This window comes from Eulemur rufifrons, chromosome 7 (genome assembly GCF_041146395.1).
Source record: "Eulemur rufifrons isolate Redbay chromosome 7, OSU_ERuf_1, whole genome shotgun sequence".
Classification (NCBI taxonomy): domain Eukaryota; kingdom Metazoa; phylum Chordata; class Mammalia; order Primates; family Lemuridae; genus Eulemur; species Eulemur rufifrons.
In genome coordinates this window covers 276,261,922-276,283,072 of record NC_090989.1, presented here as the reverse complement: position 1 = coordinate 276,283,072, position 21,151 = coordinate 276,261,922, and the positions used below count along the sequence as shown (strand labels likewise).

The window sequence follows — 21,151 nt, the reverse complement described above, 5'->3', positions numbered from 1 at the left end:
TGGCATGGAGGGCCTGGACCTTGGCAGCTGGGGACCCCTAGAACCACAGAACCCCCCCCAACTGCACCCTCCAAGGGGAAGGAGGGACTCTGCTTGCCAATCTGCTGTCAGAGCCTCCCAGGCACCCCCGGGGCCTTTCTGTACCAGGTCCCTGTGCGCCCCGCAGCGACCCACTTCCCCACTGCACCATCGCCACCTTCGCTATCTGCTCGTTTTTCTGCATCCCCTCCCAGGAGGCTGCTGGTGGGGTCCGGGGCCTCGCCCGCCGTGCGCACTGCTGAGTCCTCGCTGCCAGGTCGGGGCCTGGCGAGCAGAGTTGCGCAATGAACATCTGAACGAGACGTGAGCAACTTGCCAGGGTCACCTGGCTCGGCACCAAGGCTGCCGGGTTCGGGGGCCCCTGCTCGGACTGCAGGTCTCACCAGCCCAGGGCACCGTGCGTATCGCCCCAGCCCCTGACCCTGCAAGTCACGGTGAGAAACAGCAAGTTTCCCTCCTGGGGTGGCCATTCCCACGTCACAGACGGGAAAACCGAGGTTAACAGCTGCAGCCTTACATTCTGAGCTCATTCTTTGGATAAACTGCCCCCTTTATGGTGACACGAAGAGACCAGAGACTCACAGTGACTGTGGGGACCGGCGCTGACACCTCATTAAGCCCTAGGAGCTGCCCCAGGACGGAGCTGCCAGGGGAGGCAGCAGTGGCATCTGGGCCGTGACACACGTGAAATGAGCTCTTTGGAAAAGGGAAGGGGGGGCCAACGCTGGGCCCTGGCAGGGGTAGAAGGAGAAGGGGAGACAGCAGCCTGGTGAGGTGGCCCGGTTGTCTCCATTTGCTGGATGAGGAAACCGAGGCCCAGAGGGGCCAGCCCTGCCCAGGTCTCTGGCCCATGCAGCCTTCCCCGAGGGCAGAGCCCCGGCCCCCACAGCTCCCATTCCCACTCTGGATGGGACGTCACCAACACTGGGGACCGCAGGGCCTGGGTGCAGCTGCTGCCGGACGCCTCACACACAGGTGTGCACAGAAATGTTCGCTGAGTTCAGTTTGGCGGGTGGGGTGAGGCTAGAAACACTGTAGGCCCCACTGCAGCAGGAACAAGCAGCTGGACCTTCCAGTGGGAAAATGGGTCTTTGCTGAGGGTCACGATGCGCTGTGAGCTGCCTCGGGCATTTTAGCGGTCAGCGCCGTGGCAGAAGACACCAAGACGGAAACCAAGAACCACAGGACTGCCCCTGGGACAGCCCCTTCCCCACTAGAACCAGAACCACTTGGGTCTCAACCCGGGACGACCACCGGGCAGAAGGCACGTTTCCCGGGAAGATGTGAACTGGCCCCACCCCACCTCGCCCCTGTCCTCCTCCTAGGGTGGTAGGAGGGACCTGGTTACCTGAATCATGACTTAATAATAAAACTCACTGGAAAAATGAGAGGAAAAAATAAAATGCCTCTTCCAGATTTGGGCCAGGACCATACAAGAGGATGGAAGATGCAGGTGCTGGGCTGCACTCTGGAAGTTTCCCTCACGTGGGAAACAAACATTTAGACCAACCAGCCCCGGCAGGAGCCCTGGGAGCCGCTGGGTGACTGGCGGTGGAATCAGGCTCAGAGCATCACCCTGCGCCGGGCGGGCTCGGTCCCGGCCCTGATTCAGCCGCTTGCTGGGTGGTAACCTTGGGTCGTTATCCAAGCCACTCTGTGCCTCAGTTTCCTCGGCTGTAAACGGAGATAACAGAAGTGTGCTTATCTTACAGGGTCACTGGGAGGTAGCCAGGGACAACTTTCCCCACACAGCGGGTGCTCTGGCCGCTGTCACTGTCACTGTCACTGACAGGCTCGGGTGAGAGGAGCCCAGAGCCCCCTGTCCCAGCTGCCACACTGTCTGTGCCCTGCCCGCTTTCCGCCAAGCTGCCGCATCCCAGCTCCGTGCCAAGGAAACACTAAGGAACGCCCTCCTGCCAGAGCCAGGGATGGGAGTCCCAGCCCCGCAGCCCTCAGCTGGGGCAGCGTCGGGCCAGCCTCGACTTTGACGTCTCGAGGCACAGTGACCTTCCGTGGCGGGTCCTGCCTGGCACCCGACCGCGAGGGCTGGGGGAGGAGGAAGATGATGATTTCACCTACCACGTGTCCATGGCTGTCAGGTAAATTCCTGAGTGACAGCCATTAACCTCCCGTCCACGGAGCACGCGCCCAGGCAGCGCAGGCTGAGTGCCCCCCACAGACACCTCCCACGGCCACCTTGCTGGGTCCTCAGAACGACCCTGTGAGTGGGCCTCACCGCTACCCCCATTTCAGGAATCTGAGGCCTGGAGGGGAAGCAGCGACTGGCCCCAGACCCCCCAGCGAGGAATGGCAGAGCTGGCATGTGGCCCCGGCGCTAGGGACTACAGCGCAGAGCCCTCGTGGGGCCTCCTGGCTCGGAGTCCTCTGCTCTTCCCTGGAGACCCCCTGACCAGCTGGGCCCTCCAGAAGGAGGACCCTGACTCGGTCCCCCCACGGCCCCTGCGCTGAGGCTCTGACCTGCCCAGAGCAAGTGCTCAGAGCGTGTCTGTGGAATGACACAATGGAACGTGCTCCACACAGCCCAGCGCACAGTGGGACTCTGTGACCTAGCCGCTGCCACCGCCAGGAATGCAGCCAACATCACACATCCTTAGAAAACGCCAAGCGGCTTTCTCAGCACTTGGACAAATCACACATACTCATAAAAATAACGCCAAGCTGTGGTGTATTAGCCACTTACTACGTCTCAGTTACTGCACTAGCTTGGGTTTCGTGACTTAAATCTCCCAGCAGCCTTGCAAAGCTAGGGGTAATCCCACCTTAGAAACCAGGAAACTGAGGCTTGAGTGCCCTGTTGGATCTAGGCCCAGGTGCGCTGCCAGGTGACGTGGAGTGGGATCCACCCCCCTTAGGCCTCAGTTTCCCCTGGGTACGGTGTAGGGTTTGGAGGATGTGATTCCCGAGGGCCCCTGCTCTGGCGACACCAGCTGCTCCTCCCCGTGACTGGTGAGGTTGGCCAGAGGCCCCGACACTCTGCCTAGAGGCTACACTGTCCAGCTCGGAGGGGCCCAAAGCTGCCTGGATATGGGTGACATCCTGGCCATACTGGAGACTCCAGCTGCTCATCTGCATATAAATGACCCAGATTTGCATTTCCTGTCACAACCCATTGGACCTAATTAGAGGAATGAGCTCCCCTGGCAGGGCGGCCTAGTGGGCAGCACAGTGTGCAGGGCGCAGTCCAGCGGGCTCTGGGGCCTCCACTGCCCTCAAAGGGTTGGTGTGGGGCCCCGTCCCCGGGTGGTCTCTGCTCAGATGCGGGCACCTCAGGACACAGGCCTCCCGGGGCAGGGTCCTGGCCCTGACGCACCAGGGGGCTCTGGGCAGGAAGGAAAAGGTGAACTGCGCTCTTGCCCTCGAGGCCACATCTGTCACCACCTCCAAGGCCTTCGTCCCCTCCTGGGTCAGCCCCGGCAAGTTCCACTCTTCCCCTGTAGCCAAGTGACCCTGAGCTGGTTGTCCATACACAGGGATGGTGACACTGGCCCCAGGATTTCTGAGGATTCCAGAGATGATGCTGGTGATCAGGGTCTGGGGGGCTCTCCCCAGAACAGTGTGCACAATGGTGGCCCCAAGAGTGATAATTGTTGACTAATGACCTATCACCCTGGTGGCCTTTCAGAAAACTGGTCATCTACTGGTTACTGTCCTCTCCTCTGCCTGGGACCCCGTGCTGGCTACTGGGGAACATAAACACCCTCTGCCCAGGGCACAGGTTGGCAGAGGGTAACTGCTGCTCCAGCCCTGTCGGTTGAGACTCCAACACTGGGGCCTGGAGGCTTGGGTTCAAATCCCAACTGCACCAATCCTTGGCTGTGGGCCTTGGGCGAGCCCTCTGGGTAATGAATGAAAGCCCTTAGAAAAGGGCCTGGCACATTGGCAATGTGAGACGTTAACTGTCATTACTGCTGTTGGTGCTGACTGGCATTGTTGGGTCTATCAAAGGGGCTAATGACAGCGCCTCCCTCCCAGGGGCTGGGAAGAACCGAGCTGTGTCTGGCGGGGCAAACAGACCTAGGGAGTTCTCGGTTGCTGTTATAATCACCGTGACCACCGTCTCCGCCCACAAAGGGTCTGCTGATGAGAGGCTGGCAGTGACCTTGGGGGCTGCAGAGAGGTGGGGGCTGCCATGCACCTCCCTGTGGGTAAGGGATGCAGCCTTGTGACTTTGCTATCCCCTGCATGGGCAGCCCAGGACTCTGCGCCAAGGAACCATGCCCTCGGCCTCCCTCCTAGGGCTGTGCTATGGGGCAATGCCACGGGAGGCCACGTCTGCCTCCTCTTCCCCGGGGCATGGAGTCCCTCAGCTCTCCCCCAAAGGCAGAGGAGACGGGTGGCGGGCTGGGAGGAGGAAACAGGGATGCCGACCCTGCCGTATCCGTCCCATGCTCTGCTGCCAGTTGCAGCAGGCCCGAGGGAGAAGGCCTGAGCTGCCTGGCAGACAGGCTGGACTGAGAGAGGAGGTGGATGGAGGGGCCTCTGGGCACAAGGACCCTGGACAGCGGGAGGACCCTGGCGGGCAGACACCAAGGAGATGGCCGAGGGCCCTGAGTCACCTCCGTTCCCAGTCCCACTGTCCCAAGAAATGCTGCTGGCTTCTCAGGAAAAGGTGGGGATAACTAGGAGCCTGGGGGAGGGGTCCAGTCTAGACCACTGTAGGACACCCTCATGCGGCGCCAGGCTCTCTTCTCCAAGTCAGATCAAATTAGGCCACAAACACCCCCAACCTGCACTAATTTGAGTTTAAAATGTTTGAACCACAATAAGCCTCAGCCATCGACAAATCCTTTTTTTAAAAAAAAAACAGGAGCATAAAATTACATGTTAAAAGAATAAAAATGCATTCGCCCAATTAATTTTCTGAAATCTCATTAAAAAATTTAGCCTGACTAAGTCAGACTTCTGACCTGAATTTTAATCATCTTTATACTGGATCGGTCTTTTTTCCCTGATATTTGCAATGCATCATTAATTTTAAGGCAACCGTTTCTATGATTTTAAAAAGCACACTTCATCAGGATGACATTTCTTATAAACGAATTTCACCTTTAAAGACATCTGACACCGTGTGTAGGGACCTTCCAACAGATTCAGTGTCTGTGTACACAGCGCTGTGTTTTAAATCTGTGTTGCACAAAAGGGCACGATTTACAAAGAGTCCACGTTGTTAGGCTCCTTCCAAGGCCAGCCCTGCTCAGCTCTTCACGATCCAGCTAACTTCAAACCAAAAGCCCATCTTCCCTCCCAAAGACCTCGCTGCGGGAAGAGGCACCGTAGGGCCCCAAGGGCCTGGACTGAATCCCAGCTGTCTCTTAGAGCAAAATGGCAGGTTACGTATCTCCGTTTCCTTCCCTGCAAAACAGAGCAATGACCACCCTTACTTCTCGGAGTCGGCAGGACGACCAAATGAGATAAGTGTTGGGCATCATACTGTTAGCAAACCTCCGTCACTGTCTCCACTTGGAAGTCCACACGGGGCTCTGTGGGCCATCAGCTCGTGGGATCAGTGAGCAAATGTCCACCCAGTGGAAGACACCTAACAACAAAACTGAAAATCATCTAAGTCACAATGGCTCCCCCAGGACAACCCTCATTAGCCGAACTCAGAGAAAGCTGAGCTTAAGCACATGGAGGAGAGAATCTGGAATCAGCTCCAACGACCAACAAGCAAAGACTTGAAGGGCAAAACTATAAAGAGATCCAGCCAAGCCAGAAGTCTGGATACATCCCTGACATCCCTGAAGCCCCTCTCCTTCATCCCTTCATGTTTGTGCGATTGGTTCCCCCCCACCCCGCCGCCACCCCCGGGAGTTTCTGGACCCTCCCTTCCCATGTCCAGCTGTGGCCAATTTAAGGCCAAGGCCAAGGCCAAGGCAGCATCTCATCTGGTGGACAGGAGCCTCCTCACCTTCCTGTTTGCACCTTACCTGAGCCTTGAGCTCCAAACCAGTGACCTATCTGGAACCCAAACTCAAGGAATCCCTCGCCAACTTAAAACCCACAATGGGTCCCTTTCGCTCCAGATTCAATTTCCAGTGACAGAGCATAGACTTGAGAACTTTCACAAACACCATCCGTTCTGCCATCTAAGCACAGCTACTTAAACACCTTCTCTAACCCGACCGGCTGTGTGCCTTCAGTCCCAGTTCCTGCTCTTTCCTCTCTCTGGAATATCCTCCTCTTCCTGCCCCGCCCCAAACTCCTCATCACCCATCCAGCAGAACCAGCCACATTCTGTGGACTCCCTCAGCACCCATCCATCCCTCCGGGGGGCTTCCAGCTCCCTGCACCATTTTCATCTATTTACACACAGGGTCCCCAGCAGACTGTGAGCACCCCCTTCCCAAGCACCAGTCACTACCCCACAGCAGAAAGGAAAGAAACCCTTGCTCAATTTATAGCAGTTAGCAGACACTTCCTGAATCTGAATGGCTGTTAATAGTCATTAAACCTTATCCAGCTAGAATCATTTCTTTGGGAAGATTTTCACAAAGATGTTGGCCTCCTGTACAATGCACACCCAGAGATAGCCACCCCATCCCCCGCAAAGGTACTCTTCTCTCGGAATAGTGTCCCACACAGCTGAACTTGGTGAGTCCCAGGCAGGTCTGCAAAGACTTTCCAGATGGAAGACACATTAGCTGGGACTTTCTCAGCAAGAACACCTTTCCCCTTCTTGGAGAGGCACGTGGTTCTCGGTGTGCCAGCGGAGCCTCGTATTTCATTCCCGATGGAAATGCTCTGCGGCAAACTGGTCAAAGCAAGAAGCACGGGGCATTTTAAGTTCCTTTTCTCAACTCCATTCATTCACTCATTAGAAACCTCAATAAAAACAAGCATGTTCGGTTTTCCTAAGTATATATGAATTTCATGTATGATTCTGCCGGGTTCAGCAAACACATTTTCGTGTGCTGAGGGCTCCCAGAGCTGGAAAGCTTCCCGAAACGAACAAACCAAGAGCCTTGGGAGAAGAAGGTTAACGAAAACCACAGTTCGAGTGTTTGTAGTTTCTTTCTTTCTACACGGGGGGTATTATCCAGCTCTGAGGTCTTTAGCTGTGAAAACTAAAATTATTTTTAAAATATAAGGCCCACAGCAAACCAGTGTCTCAACACGGCAATGTCAGGCGCCATATTGGGGCTTAAAGTGTATCATCTCACTTCGTCTCCATGGCTGCCTCACGAGGCGGGTACCGTGTTTAGCTCATTTTGCAGATGAGGAAACTGCGGCTCAGAGAGGTCGTTTACCTGCCATCACCTGGCTCGGGGGAGATGGAGCTGGGAGGGAACCCAGCCCCGCCCGCATGGAAGCTTTCAGGAAGCAGCGGTGCCCCCCCCCCCCATCAAGGAAAACGCCTCCACCATGGATTGAAGGCATTTCTACATGTGGCCGGACTGCCTCCCCAGATGGTGTTTAGATCCCAGGGCTTCCTGAGACGAGGAGAGCACCAGCACAGCACACACGCGGCTGTGCACCCCGACTCTGCGAACCCGGCCAGATGCCCACGGGATGGGGGCATCTTTGCCCGACAGCCACCCAGAGCAGCCCCACATTGAGAAACCGTGTCTGATTACGCTTACCTATGTCATTGCTCTCCCCAACATGTGCCACGAGACACTGCGAACGCCACTGCTGCAGCCCACTGCCTCCTCGCCTTGTTCGTGAAATAATTACGGGGCCCTCTCCTCTGCCAAATGAGGCTGTAATTAACCCTAATTGCTCAAAATGCAACTGGCTAATTCTGGGAGATTAATCAAGGGGGATTCAGTTGCTAGTGAATGACTTAATATGACAAATTGCTACATTACCCGAGGAGGCCTCGCTGCCCCAGGCATCAGCACCGTGTCCTGGTGGATCTGGACCAACAGTGTTCTGGAACCTCCCTTCCCAGCTTTCTGGGATCTACCTCCCCAAATTCTACCTAGGAACCGGGCCCCCGCATGAGTACAAATAGCACAGAAGCCCAGAGACCCCATACACACACACACACACACACACACACGCACACACGAGATGTCCACTAGCTCATATGTCACTTCTGTGTGCATCTGTAGCGGTGCCCTTTCCCTTGGACGGATACAGCCCTGCACGGCTTGGTGACAGCGCACACACGGGGATTTCAGAGCCTCCCGCCTCCCTGGCCAGGCACCTTTGTGCAGTACAGAACCCTTGTACAACTGTACGTGCTGATCCTGCCCGTAAGGTCAAACATCAGCCAGCCTAAAGTCCTCCAACAGAAACTAGGCATTAGAGGCTGTGACAAGCCTTCCATGGCTCAGGAGGGCGCCTGTCTCTGAGTCTCCCCCTGCTTTGGGTCTCACAGCCCTGGGACAAAAAGCCAACCCCAGACAAGAACTTTTCATCACTCCAGGCTATCCACAGGACCCTATAGGATCTGGCCCCAGACAACCTGCCCAGACAAGCTCTCTGTCCCCTCAGGCCTTTGCATGTCACTTTCTTGAGGAAGCCTCTGTGGCCCCTTGTTGGGATGAGGTGCCTTGCTGGGGCTCCACAGGCCCCCAGTTTCTTCTGCTCGGTTTTTTATCTCTCCACCGTGAGGCTGTGTGCTCCCTAAGAGCAGACTGGGTCTGTGTCACACGCAGCCACGCCCTGGGTGGGTGCACCACACGTATGTGGGTTCATTAACTCAGCAGGCGTCGAGGCCTCCACTCCACTCTGTCAGTGGAGGCAGCCCAGGGGTGGGGTGGGGTGGAAGTCGCCCCAGAAGCAGCAGTATCTGGACTGAGATTGGGAGGAGCGGAGTGGGGCATCCCAGGCCCAGGGACAGCATGTGCAGAGGCACAGGGTAGACAAGCCAGCTCAGAAACCCACAGGCCACCAGCCAAAAAGCTCCAGAAGGCTGCCTGGCTCTGCAAGGTGTCTACAGACAGCATGAAACAGGCGTAAGGACACCGGCGTTCTCTGAAGTTCTGCTGGTTCTAGATCAAGATGCTCAAAGGGCGAGGAGACAGACAAGCCCAGAAAAGGAGGCAGACTTTGGCTCAGTGTAAGGAAGAACTTTCTCATCCCCAGTACACCCTGCCCATTCCCTCTGAGTTCCTCACAGTCCTCAGGGTCTCCACAGCCCCCTCGGTACCCTTCTAACTGTGCTGAACCCTCTGTGATAAAGCTGTTCCATTCACACCAACCCCCCCGCCCCCCCCCCCGCCAAGGGGCAGGACCAGAGTCTGGCATCCCAGCCCAGAGTTTGGCACAAAGGAGGCTTCTCTGAATGCTGCTGAATTAAATGAAGACCTCACTGGATCAGGCAGTGAGTTCCCCATCACTGGAAGCATTCAAGATGGGGTGCTGTTTGGGGGTGCTGAGGGGCTTCCTCCAGTGGATGGGAGCTCAGACGAAAGTGCCTCAGGGATCTGTGCTCTTTGGAGACTCTTCAACGTACTGCAGACAAAGGCAACGGGCTTACCTGTGGGTCAGGAGGGTGCGCAGGCCCCGGGGTGTGGCAGAGGTTGTTCGGGCTCCCTCCATGGGGCATGTGGCTGGGCTGTCCTGCCATCCTGCATGCCAGCCTCACAAGGGCACGGGCTGCAACAGAAAACGGGGCCTGTTCACTTTCTCCTCAAGAGGGTCCTCGGAGGGGGTGTGAGCCGAGGTGCAGAGCAGTTCAGTGACCTGCCCACGGTCACCCAGGTCAGAAGCGGTGGGGCTAGGACCCAACACCCCAGGTGACACACTGTCCCTCCACTGCACCGTCCTGACTAGTTACTAGGATTTTCCCCACTGGAAAGAGGGAGAAACCAAGGCTCCCAGCAGGGAAACATCTATCGGTGGACCCCAGGCCAGCAAGGAAAGCACCAGATTCAACCCCACATCTGCCGGAGTTCAAGGCCTTGCTCTTTCCATAGCACTTTCCATACAGAGCTGCCTCTCGGGGAGCAGCTCTGTACCCCTGTCCCCACATAAAGCCAGGTTAGCAGCCTGGGTGGTCAGGAGACAAAGACCTGAGTCAGACTGCAAGCAGCAGCTGCAAGAAGGACCCCACATCCCTGTCCTGGCTGGGCCCTGGTGTACCAGCACACGGCGCTGGGAGGGCCGGGGCCCATGGGTCCTGCTCACTGCCCTGCACAGACCTCCGAGAAAGAGCAGAGCCCTGTGCATGAAGGAGCAGCCCCCTCAACCTCCAGGGCTTGGGCTGACTGGGATCAAGGATGCTGGCCACAGGTAGCCATGGTAACTGATCAAGCACCCACTACGCACCGGTCCTGAATTGAAGACCATTTGATTATCTCCCTCTTCTACTCCTGGTGCCAGAGGCAGACTCTGGCCTCCCCCATCAAATAAGAAGCGCCTTCGGGGCAGGGTCCGAGGCTCATGTGTACAAAGGAAGGTGTGTGGCCCAGGGGGAGAGCCGGCACCCAGCCACCACAGTCCCTCTTAATGCAACGGAAAAGCCCTCCTTCTTGGCGGCGAAGACCCACAAGCATTCTGCAGCACCTTCCCCATGCCAGGGCCAGGCCTGGCCTCCCAAGGGGCATCATTCGAGCAGGTGGTGATGCCCCCAAACCCACTGCTGCTCCTTCTACCAGACCCACCCTGGAAGTTCCAAGGGCACCTCCTGCTTGACCACTCCCTAGACAGAACTCCCATGAGGACGGACCCAGGCTGGTGGAGCAGCTGCACTGCAGCCCCTGGAGAGCCAGAAATCCCTGGAATGGACGGCCCCCGGGGTGGTCCTTACTTAACAGCTGAGGGGGTGAGTGTGAAGTGCAGGGGCCCCCGCCTCAGGGCAGAACACTCCGAGGTATGACTCACTCCAGAGACCCTGGCGTGGTCAGCGGGTTTGGTCTGAGATGGCACCTTGGCCTATCTTCCTCCCATTCCCAGTCCCGCCTCCCCACTCCCTTAATAAATCTCTTGCCCTGTGTCCTAGTCTCAGGGTCAGCTTCTGGAGGACCCAACCTAAGAGCGCCTCTCCCTAGATACACCTGCCACTTGCCACCGTTCACCTGGCCACCTGCGTCCAGGCACCCCACCAGCCCAGTCTCAAACTGAGAGTCTCCCCAGGTCTGCTGGGTCAGCGAGCCCCACCATGTGCCCCACCCATGCCCCCAGTAACACAGGGAGGTCTGGGCAGTGGGAGGGGAAATCAGCTCCTGCTGGGGCTGTCACGGCCAGATCCCCTGAGATCCACTCACTGCGTCCTGGGCTGCAGTCACCCTTCCTTCCTGCCCACCATAGTCTGCTTCCAGCTAGGGTGGCTGGCAGACCAGACCTCCCAGGCTCCAGGGATGTCTATGACACCCTTTGATGTGTGCCCTCGGAGGCACCCTGAGCCTCCCCAGAACCCGGCTGGCTCCCAGCACTGTTCCTCCTCTGCGTCCTCAGGCAGCCCCAGCTTCCCATCACGCACCTTCCACGGCTGTTTGGGGGTAAACGTGCTCTCCAGCACACAAAGTAGACCACGGAAAGTGAGGCCACAGGGGAGCAGATGGTGCAGACTGCAGAACGCACCCAACTCAGGGTAGGAGGGGTCCTCGGTGCTGAGAGCTCTGCCAACCACGGCCCGTGCAGTCTCCTGCCTGTGAAGCTGCTGAAACTCCACCAACTTTGGCCCACAGGTATGGCCTTCGCTGGGGTGCGTCCCAGTGCATATAAACAGGTGGACCTCACTCTCCTCTCTCTGTGCACACAGAGCGTGACTGGGATCAGCGTCGCCTGCAGGGCATTATGGGGTGTGCCTGCGTCTCTCCCTCCCCCCTCCCCCTGCCTCGTGTAAGCCTTAGCTCCCACCTGCATAGCTGGGCCTCCCAGTGCCTGGTGTTCCCCGCCAAGCCCTGAAATGCAGATGGGACCAGGCACCCTCAGCTCTCCGCCATCTGGGCTGAGTTCTCGCACTGGAGCACACTCCCCCCAGGGTGACACAGTGGAGGACCTGGGGTACAGAAAGCCCCAGGATAAACAGATAAACACGAGCACCTTCCCCAGGCATCTCTGTTACTCTGGGGGGAATATGAGAGGGAGCAGAATGTAAAATGCGCATGAATTTGAAGATAAAACCGGAGACTCCTGCAGAGTCTGCAGCTGCTTCGGGCTGCACCCCACACCCCTCAGGGTGACATGTTCACCGTCCTCTGCCCTTAGGGAGACCTCTAGGGAAAGGCTGGAGGAAAACCATCTTCGGGAAGAAGGTACCATCTTTATCTCAGAATGCAGCAGTCTCGGCCTGCAGGCCACCCTGCCAAGGCCACGCAGGCATGGCCCACCTGCCCACCTGCCCACCTGCCCCAGGTTTCCCACGGATGGGAAACCACGGCAGCGTCCGTCTCTGGGTGGCCCTTCCTTCGTCCCACCTCTCCCAGTTCCAGACTCAAGGGCTTTGGGGCCAGCCTTAGTGTGCATCTTGACCCTGGCACTCACCAGCTGGGACCCTGGGCAGGAGCCCAGCAGGTCTTTGCAAATGTCATTCCGGCCTTCCCCAAGTGGCAGTGACGCACCCTCCAACAGCAGTGGCCAGTCAGCAGCCTGCACGTCTCGGTGGCTCATCCTGTGGCCTCACACGTGCCCCAGGAGCATGGCAAGCGGGGCCCGGGCCACATCAGAAATAACAGGAACAAAACTGACAGTGACAGCTAACAACTGCTGGGTCCTGGTGGTGCTGGGCCGTCCCTAAACGCTTCACTTCTGAGTCCATCTCATTTTAACAACCACCCCATGAGATAAAGTCTGTTATGGTCCCACTTTAAGATGAGAAAACTGAGGAGCAAGGAGGTTAAGAGATTTGTCCAGGTCCCATGGACCACAGGAAGCAAAACCAGGACTCAAACCTACGATGGCATCTTTGTCCAAACCACTGTGCTGTGCCCCTCACAGATGCTTACAAGGCAACATGTCATCTTCCTTTCCAGCTGGCTCCGTGCAGAACAGCCGTCTCTCCACTCGAGAACGGGGCCTATGCTGATGTGCAGGGGTGATCCCAGGGGCCTCTGGGAAGGGGCCCCCAGGCAGGAGCCCCTAGGACTTTGGCCTCCGGACCACACCAAGCTGACACAACACCACTGTCTCTCCACCTTTTCTGCCGACCCCGTGAGGCTTTGGTAAATTACTGCTCCTAAGAGCTGCTTTGTCCAGAACCTGAGGGAACCTGCTATACCACACTCCCCAGAGAGGAGGAGGGGCCCTGGTTCCAGGAAAGCAGCAGCCAAGGAGGACTCTACAAGTCCCTGCCCACCAAGTGCCAGAGAGGGCCACTACAAAGGGAGGGAGAGCAGGAAGGAGGGAAGGAGGAAGGACATGAAGGTTTTCTGAGCACTTTCAGGGGGCCAGGCCTTTTCCATTCATCCTTGGGGCTGCTGATAGACCCATTTTACAGATGAGAAAACTGAGGCTCAAAGACGGGAGGCTCAACACCATTCAGCTGATAAGCTGCAGAGTGGGGATTCAAACTTAGACCTGTGACTCAAAATTCCCTCCTGGTTCCAAGGAGTCCACTGCCTCCTGGGGCTCTCCAAGGGGGTCAGATTTTAATGAATTTGCATTCTGTTTGTCCACACCCCAACAGAAACCCAAGCCCCTTACCCTAGAAATTCCTGCCAGAAACTGCTCCTTAGGGGATTCAAATGCGGAAAGACCAGGGCAAAGGGAGTGTTGGAAGGACGAGGCGTGGGGAGCAAGAAGACCCCTCAGCACGTGCACATGGGCACCTCTGGGTAACACAGGGAGCTGCCTGTCCCCGGGATTCTGAGGCTCCCGCCAAGCTGCAGAACAATGAGGCAGTGGCTGCCAAGCCCAAGTCAGGGGCCAAAAATCTGTGGAATGCAAGACCCAGAGCCACAGGCCACACTGAACACCACCTCAAAGACGGCCTTTCTTCTGCACTGAGCAAAGGCTCTGCATCTCCGAGGCACTGAGGACGCACACTGTGGCTTCCCAGCCTGGGTTCCCAACTTTGGCGTGAACAGCAACAATAAGCTGCCCCGTGTCGTGTGCCTACCAGGCACCTAGGATAAAGTGAGGCTGGCTGGGGAGCCAGGCTGCCTAGGTCCAGATCCTGGCCCCATTTCATCTGACCACACAGCATCTCAGTTTCCTCATCTGGAAAATGGGGCTATTAGTAAGATCTTCCTCTTAGGGTCAATGAGAGGATGAAATGTGTTAATAGATGTAAACTCCTTAGAACAGAGCTGGGCACGTGGGAAGGGCTGTCTGAGGCTTTAGCTACCCTGAGCATTGTTTGTGCTAACCCTCACTGTGCCGTGGAGGAGCGACTGTCTCCATGCGACAGACACCGGAAACTGAGCTCAGAGGGCCAGGGCCTTGCCCAGGGTCACACAGCTGGTAAGCCACAGAGCTGCGGCTGCTGGACCCCAGGTCTCTGCTCTGTGTGCCACACTGCATGGCCTCTTTGGGACTGCTCTGGAGCAAACATCATCATTTATGTGAACCGTGGCTACCTTTACAAAGCCCGCTGATGTGCTCCTCCCTGCCCCGGCCTTGGACAAAGGTCTAACTAATGTGAGGCATGACCCTAGGGAGACATGGGCTTGGGTTTGATCCAGGCACTCCCTGGAAGGGACGGGATGCTGCCCTGGGCTGGGCTCTGAGGTTCCAAGTGGACTTCCTGACCAAGTCTGTCACCTGGTTGTTGCCTCCCAATTTCTAGAAACTTCATCTCCTTTGCCTCCTGCCAAATGCCACACCTTGTGAAGGCTTCTGGCTCACTGTGGGCCTTCCAGTGAAAGATGACCCAAGACACCAGGAAGGCTCTGGCCAAGGACTCTGACTGGAGCAGGTTTGGGGGCCTAAGCACGCCAGGGTGTGCAGTGGGGTCTCAAGGAGGTGCATTCGTACATGCATTTTACACCTCGCCTTGTTCTAAGACCCTGGGGTGGTACCGCAGTGTGGGTCCTGCCTACTGTTTTCCGCGCCTATGTGTGCATGTGCACGTGTGTGGCCAGGGGTCGCCCGGTGTCCACAGGCTTTGTGTGCAGGCAGTCTCGTTTCGTCCACTGAGGCAGCAGGTAGAGGTGGCAACGGCCGATGTGGCTCCCGGGCTGACATGTGCTGCCAAGCCCGGGAGAACCACACAGAGGGCCACAGAGGTGGGCGCAGCTGGACGCTGTGCTCCACGCCAGTTTCTCTGGGAAAGGCCCCCCTCGCAGTCCCTCCAGCCGAGTGAATGGCTTCACGGCGCGTTTATCTAAAGCAGGAAGCCATCCCCGTGGCTTCACACTCACGCACACGCGGTCTTCCTTCCTCTCCCTGGGTGAGTGACCCAACGCCAGTGCCAGCACCAGGGGCTATTTCCGCTTGTCCGCTGGCTCCCGGCGGCAGAGCCTAGGATGGATCCCGCTGCCTGGGGCCTTCAGCCAGCCTGGACGGGCCCCACAGCCAGCACTGCCCGACACACCCGGACAGAGATGGAGATCTGAGGCCCAGCTAGGAGACGTGACAGCTCATGGCACCTGGCCGCCAACAGGGTCAAGACCAGACCAGCTTCAGCATCAGCCAGTATCCACTGGTGATGTGACATCTCCTAAGAAACCTGCGTGCTGCCATCACCCCATTTTACAGATGAGGAAACTGAGGCTCAACAGAGAAACATGACTTGCCAAAGTCAGTCCCCATGGTGGAGAGAGCTGCCACTGCACCTGCTTCTCAGAGAAAGACACTCAGCTGACGGAAGCGTCCCAGCTCAAGGCCAGGGGCAGTAAGGAATGCCCCTCCAAGCAGACTGGTCGGCGGGGAGGATGGTACTCACAGCCCAGCAACGGAGCACGCACCACGTAGGCACCAGGCACGTGCCAAGTGCTGCACATACCTCGTTCGACCTCACAGACACCCCAGGCGTCGGCTGCTGTAATCCGCATTGCGCAGAGGAGGAAACAGAAGTTCAGACAGGTTAAGCGATGGGTCCAAGGTCACACAGCAGGCGGCAGGCAGAGCTGACACTTGAAACCAAGTCTGTCTTGGTCCACGCTGCCTCGTAAGAGTGCACAGATGAATAAATGAACAAACAAACGAGCCCTGACCCAGAGCTTTGGCTCTGGCTGCTGTGTCCTTTCCCAGCCCTGGCGCCCACCCCCGTCTGGTCTCGGGATAAGCAGATACCAAGTCATCACTTGACAGGAAGCAGCCAGATCTCGGGCCAGAGTCAGGACGGCCTATAGCACTGGAGGGACGAGCCACAGATGGTGTCTGGTTTCCGAATGGGTCCTGTGTCCCTCACACTCCCTTCACCCCCTCCCCGCCCCGTCCTGCCCGGATTCTGCGACTCCACAGCAGCGAGTGGAAGCCAGCCTTCTCCAAGGTGCGGAGACCCGAGCCGCTTCTGGAAGGAGGGTGCAGGCCATGCAGGGAGGTTCCTAACGGCCGTTCCTGAGGGCAGCAGGGCCTCCCCCAAAGGGTGGGCCTGTAAGACCTGGGGTGCACTGGCCCGGGACCATGCAGTGCCCACCCAGCCAGTGGCTGCCTGGGACGGCGGGCCTTTCTTCCCACTCAGTACCTGTACCCCGTCTCTCCCTCCCAGCTCGGCTCTCCCCACCCCGCACCCCCATCTCTCTCTCTAGCCTGGGATCTCTCTCTCTAGCCTGGGATCTCTCTCGGGAGCTCCCCAACCATCTACAGCCACAGGCACCGCAGACTCCCTTGCCCGAGTCGGAGCTTTGGTCTGCCCTTCCCTGGGTCCACATCTCAGCAACAGGGGGGCCCCTCTGTCTGCCCCAGACCCAGGCTCGTCCCCCTGGCGCCTCACCCTCCCCTGGGGTGCGCAACCCTGGTCTTTATCCAGTCTTGCTGACTCCTCTTCCAAACAAGTCTTCGCTCACCCAGGGCCCCTGCCCTGTGCTGGCCTCAGACTTCCCCAGTGGGGTCCCTATAGTCACCTCCTGTCTACTCTCCCAGCCCCCATGCCCCCCTCAGACCCAGCCTCCAGCCCACCATGGAAAGGTTTTCCTAACAGTCAAGTCTGAACCCACCAATCCCCACCCAAAGCTCCACAGCAAAAGGTCCACATGCCCGAGCAAGGCATTCCCAGCTCTGCCCAGCTGGCACTAGCCCGCCCTCCTGTTTGCCCCCAACTCCCCACCCCTGCCCCCACACAGCAGCCACACTAAAGGGCCTCCCTTCCCCAACAACACAGCACCCTGGTCCTTCCGGGCCTTTCCACATGCTAGACGCAGCCTGGAAGACCCACAGTCTCACTCATCCATCGGGACTGTGTCTCTGGGCCCTGCTCAGGCTCGGCACCTCTTGTGGGACCTTGGGGAAGTGCCGTCCCCTCCCTGAGCCTGGATGTCCTCATCCACAAAGAGGAGAACAGTCCGACCTACCGGGGTGGCCAGGAGGACTCTGTGGGTACACAGCGAACCACCAAGTGGCACTCGGGCCCCTTCCTCCCTCCCCCACGTGATGGCATCCGTGTGGCTTTCTCCCTGAAGCCGGCTGTTCAGCGCACAGACTGCTCCCTCTGCCTGCCCGTCTGCCTCCTCTGCTGGTCTTCGAGAGCGGACACTGACCTTAGCATCTTTAAACTTCCAGTGCCTCATCCAGGGCCTCACGCAAAGCGGGTGCCCAGTGGGAGTTGGGTGAATGACTCTGGTGAAGGGGGCTCCTCCCACCCTCCTGAAACCCCAAAACATCTCTCTGCTAGTGCTCAGAATTCCTGTGGGCACAGATCAGACCACACACTGCAGGGTTTCTCAGGGCCTTTTTTAAAATTGGGGAGGATCCTGATCACCTTTCACTTCCTCCTTTTTGGATAATAAAACCCAATTCTGGGGAAAAAACGTGGGAGCTATAAACATTTTCTCTCTCAGTTAAAGGAGCAGTGAGGCATTTGGTTTCTGCCCCGGAAGGCCCTTGGTTCCCTGGTCCCAGCCTCCTTCAAGACGAAGCCAAGACTCCCCGATTGCTCCCCCAGGGTGCCATGCACGGCATCCCAGCCCAGCCCTGCCGTGATGTCCACAGCCCCCCATTTTACAGATGAGGACACCGAGGCACAGGGAAGTTAAAGTGACTTGCTAAGCTCATGCAGCTGGTGAATGGCATGGCCTGTATTTGAACCCAGATTCAACTCTTTCCAAAGTCTGGGTTTTAGTATCATTTGACTGGGGCGATCCTTGGAGATCACCACAAAGCCGGGAGCCGGTGGGATCTCACGCAGCGAGGACCTCACTCTGCAAGGAACCTCAGGCTCGCTGGAAGACCCACTGTCCCCATGACCCCTGCCCTCCTGGGAAGTGAACTTGCTCTCTCCTCAAGGCCTTGGCAGGCTCCGCTCTCCCTGCCTGCAATGAACTGCCTCCCAGAGAACTTCTCTCCTCCTTCAGGCATCCCCTCCAGGCAGCCTTCCTGGACTCCCCCAGTCACTCGCAGCTCCCCAGCCTGGTCGCCTGTGCTATCTCTGCCTAATCATGTGTCTTCCTCTCCCTCAACGTGGAGATTTCCTTGAGGGCAGAGACCAAACCACTCACCTCTGTGGCCACAGCAGGCAGCAGAGGAAGAGCTGGGTAAACGGCTGCTGACCCAGTACAGAAATACTTGAGGCCAGGAGGGAGACGCCTGGCACCCCTGGCCAGCTCATCCCTGGGGGTGCTAGGGAGAGCCTGGGCTTAAGGGAAGGATGGATTTCAGAGCAGAAATCGCCGTACTCCCACATTCTGTTTCAGACCATGGCTACCACCCTGCTAGCCAACAAGAGTGGAAGGAGGAAGCCAAGGGCAGCAACCCCTGGGGCCCTGGGGGGCTTCAGTGTTTGTAAAAAGCTTGCCCTGAGTCCTGGGGGAGCATCCTCAATCCCATTCAGTGGCCTCTACACGGGGCAAGTTGTTGAGCTGTTGACCTCCCCTAATTTTCTCTCCTTCCTGCAGGAAGGGGCAGCCAAATCCTACCCCAGAGAGAGAATTGCTTATTCTGCTTCCCTTGCAACTTCAGGCGAAGCCCAAGGATTACGCAGTATGAAACCTGCTATAGGCAGCCACCCCTGCCCCCGGGTGGCAGCGAAGGTCGTGCCAGGCTGATGGCACTGGCTGCACAGGCAGGCCCCGTCAGCAGGTGGCTGAGCGAGCAGTGATGGCAGAGGTGCAGCCAGGCCGAGTCCCTGGACCCCAGGCCCCCAAGTGTCTCGGGCCCAGCTCCCTGCCACTTGCTGGGCACACCCCTGAGGGCAGCAGGACAGGGCGAGCAATTCCCCACAGCAGGAGGCAGGGAAAGGCTGGGTACCTTTCGAAGTGGCTCCCGAGAAGCTCCAGGGGAGGTCTGCGCAGCTCTGGGTGGAAGGTGGACGCGAGCTGCCAGGGCCTCCGGGGAGCTGCGTGGCCTCTCTGTGCCAGGGCGGGTGAAGGAGGAAGGGCCACTGTCTCCATACGGGATTTCCCCTTCAGTCCCCAGACACCAAAAGGAAACTCCCCCACCACACACTGCTCCAAAAATAGCTCCGGCTGCCACCTCCATGGCGAATGGAACTTGTCACAGCCGCCACGGAGCCCGCTGCTCACCAGGGACTGGAATCTGATGGCAGCGGCCGCGCAACAGTCTTGGAGCCAGCGTGGCTTGGAAGGTAATCAGAGTCCACGGTGGGATTGGCCAGTGCTGCTCCTCCATTGTACCCACCAGGAAACTGAGGCAGGAGGGTAAGTGATAGCCCTGATTCAGCCCTCCATGCTCTGCCAGCCCCCCAGCCCTCACCTGCAACTAGGCGCCTGGAGGGCAGACACCAGACTGCAGAGGTCTGGGCAGGACGGGGTCCCTTCCCCTGCGCACCCCACCCATCTCCACTGGGGCCCAGCAAATGCTAGGAAGCACAAAAATTGTTGCTGTCCCTTTAAAAGCTTAACCCTTTCTGTTCTCTCCTTTGTAAGCTGGGCCAAAAATGTTGGTTGCCAGTGAGAGGAGAGCCCTGGCAGGCGGCAGTCCTGGGTTCAAGTCCTGGCTTTGCCGTGTGCCTGTGTTCTCACGGGTAGAACAGGGACAAGAATAGCATCTATGCCTGGCTGCTGGCAGGTTACAAGACACCACACAAGTCAAAAGTGCTTAGCACTAGGCCTGGCACACAACAGACACCCAGTCAACTATTATCACATCCTCGTTCAGGCCTGGGCTCTCCGAAACAAGGACTCCAAGTGCTCCTGCCTCCCCTTCCTTCCACACATGCCTCTAGCTGCCTTCTCCGCACAGGGCCTGGGCTGACGGCTGGGGACCCCACGACGACTCAGACAAAGCTCCTGCTCTTAGGGGGTCCCCAGGAGAGAGGCCCTGAACCAACATCCCCAAGCCAGAAAAGAGCATGACGGTGCCCTAGGAAAAGTACTGATGGCTCCTGCCTCTGGCTAGGCCAGGGCACGGGCGGCTTCTTACACCAGGTAGAGCCTGAGGGGGCCAGAAGGATGGACAGGACGTGGGCAGAGCCGAAGGGAATTCCTGGCAGAGGACGCAGTTGGGATCATGGGCTGGACCTACCTCCCGCCTGTGGGAGGATGTCTGGGTGCCGCGGGCCAGCCCTGGCCCCAGGCCTTAAGGAGAGCTCTCCGCGGCCAGCACCTGCCTCCTTCTTCAGAAAGAGAGCTCCCTCTACCCCGGGCAAAGCACCCCCGTGCCCCATCTGCAGCCCCCCGCCACTGAGACTGACAGAGGCATATGGCAGCTGAGGCCCCGGAGGACACGTCGAGTGAGATCCTGGCACCGGGCTCGGCCACCTGCCGCACACCTTCCCCGCATGTGCCAGGTGCCAGCCCCCTCGGCTGGGCCTAGGCCAGCCGTTCCCAGGCCCTGGTGCGCGCAGCAGCCCCCGAGGAGGTGGTGGCCACAGACCCGTGTCCTCCACAGCCCTGCTAGTGGGCGATGGGCCAGACTGGGGCCTCCTGAGTGTCACAAGCTCTAACACAATCTCCATGCGGCGGAGCAGGGTTTGGTGTAACCAGGCAACAGCGTCGTCTTCATCCAGGCCTGCCACCAACACGGTGTTCTGGGGCTGGCGCACGATCACAGCTTCTGGGGCCACACCAGGCGCCCTCTACACCTTCCCGAGTTGCTCTCACCAGGATCCTCGCTGAAGCCCAGAGGTGGGCCCGGGAAGAACGTGGCCACCTTTAACTGCCCATGAGTGACTTCAGCTCTGAGTTGTGGTGTATGTGGT

At 58.2% G+C, this 21,151-nt stretch overlaps 1 protein-coding gene across 3 annotated transcripts in view; it reads right to left on the bottom strand.

Moving 5' to 3' along the window:
- The window catches only part of NEK6 (NIMA related kinase 6), a 90,010-nt gene that overhangs the window by 31,503 nt on the left and 37,356 nt on the right, over positions 1 to 21,151 (bottom strand). For 2 of the 3 annotated variants that reach the window (XM_069476769.1, XM_069476771.1), the window contains exon 2: positions 9,488 to 9,606. In XM_069476769.1, coding sequence (XP_069332870.1) covers positions 9,488 to 9,577 — 90 coding nt within the window. In that variant the 5' untranslated portion in view covers positions 9,578 to 9,606. Of the gene's footprint in view, positions 1 to 9,487; positions 9,607 to 12,438; positions 12,462 to 21,151 lie in introns of those variants that run through there. The other variant, XM_069476770.1, reaches the window with a different exon arrangement.